This window comes from Impatiens glandulifera, chromosome 7, assembly GCF_907164915.1.
Source record: "Impatiens glandulifera chromosome 7, dImpGla2.1, whole genome shotgun sequence".
NCBI classification, from domain to species: domain Eukaryota; kingdom Viridiplantae; phylum Streptophyta; class Magnoliopsida; order Ericales; family Balsaminaceae; genus Impatiens; species Impatiens glandulifera.
In genome coordinates this window covers 20,934,413-20,936,934 of record NC_061868.1, presented here as the reverse complement: position 1 = coordinate 20,936,934, position 2,522 = coordinate 20,934,413, and the positions used below count along the sequence as shown (strand labels likewise).

General features: G+C 32.8%; 1 protein-coding gene across 1 annotated transcript; it reads right to left on the bottom strand.

Moving 5' to 3' along the window:
* Nucleotides 1-1,128: 1,128 nt before the first annotated feature.
* Nucleotides 1,129-1,524, bottom strand: LOC124909615 (uncharacterized mitochondrial protein AtMg00810-like). Its single transcript, XM_047450281.1, has one exon. It carries the CDS (start codon nt 1,522-1,524, stop codon nt 1,129-1,131), a length of 396 nt encoding a protein of 131 aa, XP_047306237.1.
* Between the last annotated feature and the right edge of the window lie 998 nt (nt 1,525-2,522).

Below are 2,522 nucleotides of genomic sequence, written 5' to 3'. Positions count from 1 at the left end.
TCCGAATATCCGTAAACATCATTCTATGTTCTTTCCTTCTGTCTTTCATTATTCATTGGTTCAAAACTTCAAACCCAAACAAACAATTCCATACTTGAATCGTTTCTTAGTGTTTGTGAAGGTTTGCGAAGAAAGTGATAGTAATCCCTAACAAGATTTCTATTAAACCATTTTTCTGAAGTTGTCATCAATAGTCAAACCCCCGTCTCTATCGATAGCACCGATCCTATCATATTCCATTTCAATTAGGATGAATTTAATTTTCTATTTTTTTTTTTAAATCTTCCATTACTATTCAAATAATACAGACATATGAATTTAAATATAATTAAACAAAACAAATTAAAATAACTTTAAGTATAAATTATATTGTCTCAATTAAAAATGAAAAATCATGACTATAAGATTATGTTATATAACTAAATTAATATATATATATATATATATATAATTGCAAAGAGCAATGAGTAAAATATGGGTTGTGATCAAATTATTGAAAGTCATGTTTTCACTTTTAAGCTCATTAAACAAACAAGATAACTTTAATCTTAATGGGGAGAGTTAAAAAAGAGAAATAAGCAAGAACTTGTTGTAGATTAAGAATATATTTATGTGTGTTATTACATTTACAAGAGTATGAATTTATACGAAAATAAAGTAAACTAAAATGTTAAAATATGTAAAGATTTTAAATACACTTAATAGATAGAATATGAAAATCAAGAGACTAAGTATGTTTCTCTTTAATTGTAGAGTCGTTAATACCTTCCCTCAAACGAAATGAGGAGGCACACACCATGAATTTGTTACGTAATAAATCAAATCGGTTTGACGCAAGTCCTTTGGCGAGAATGTCAGCAATTTGATTATCAGTAGGTATGTATCAGTTGAAAATAGATTTCTGAGCAACATGTTCGCGAACGAAGTGAAAAATAATCTCTATATGTTTCGTACGAGCATGAAAAACTGGATTGACCAATAAAAATGCAGCACCAATGTTGCCACACCATAGAGTAGGAGGTTGAAGTGGGAAGATACAAAGTTCACGTAGTAAGGATTGGAGCTAAATGAGTTTAGTAGTGGCATGAGCTAGAGCTCGATATTCAAACTCGGTAGAGTAATAACTTGTTATTTCTTTGAAGTCCAAGAAATCAGATTGTCACCAAGAAATATGCAGTAGTCGGTTGTGGAGCGATGATCGTCCGGACAACCATCCCAGTTCGAGTAAGAAAATGCAGATATATCAAGAGAATATGTTGGACGAATGAGGAGTCCATGATAAGGAATATTACGAAGGTAACGAAGTATTCTTTTTATTGTAGACCAATGAGTGGTAGTAGGAGACTGCATGAATTGGCAGGCACGGTTGAAACCAAATGCTAGTTCAAGTCGAGTAAGTACCAAGTATTGGTGAGCACCAATAATGTTGCGGTACAAAAATAGTTTAGGAAGAGTGTCGCCATCATGGCGAGATAAAGATGACCTAGAAGAGATTGGAGTATTAAGAGGTTTTGAGTCACTCATATTGGCTCAGATAAGAATGTCATTGATATATTTTGATTGAGAGAGAAAAATGCTGGAGGTAGATAGATGAGCTTCAATCCCGAGAAAATAGTGTAGTGGACCTAAATCTTTAAGAGGGGAAATGTGGTTAAGTTGAGAGATGATTGAGGAGATGTTAGAGGAATCATTACTAGTGAATATAATATCATCCACGTAGACTAGAAATAATGATGTAATTTGTGGAGAGTGATCCATGAATAAAGAAGAATCATTTTTTGATTCTTGAAAACCAATAGAAATAAAAGCAGATTTCAATGTAGTATATCATTCACGGGGAGCTTGTTTGAGTCCATACAGTGCTTTGTGAAGTTTTCACACATGATTAAGATAATGATGATGAGTGAACTCAGACGATGAGACATAAGAACTTCCTCGTGTAGAGTTCCATGTAGAAAGGCATCGTTACCATTTTGTTCACTTGTATAAGGGCATCATAGACGTTGTTGAATACCATGAATTTCAAGATAATATTTCAGACTCCTATATTCGTCTCATCAATCAGATTGTAGAGATTTGAAAGATGGGTTGAATTGATTTTCAACAAGTATCTTAAATTTAATGAAAGGCAAGACATTAGATTTTCTAAAGATAGGATATAGCCAAGTAAAGCAACTGTAGTCATCGATAAAATTGACAAAATATCGAAAATTATTAGTAGAAAAAGAGGAGCAAGACCCTAAACGTCAGAATGTATTAATTTTAATAGAGACTTACAACGAGATTGAGAAACATGAAAAGGAATTTTTTGTGCTTTTCCATATTGACAAGATTCACAAAAACTTAATTTCTTGTTGCCAATAATAGGTAAATAAAAAGAAGACATAATAAAGGTTGATGTTGATGTTGAAGGGTGTCCAAGACGATGATGCCAAGAGTTGGCAGATGAACGAGTTCCAATAAGAGCTTAATGAGTGGACGAAGGGTTGCCGATTGAGTTTAGGCGATATAGCCCATTTTAA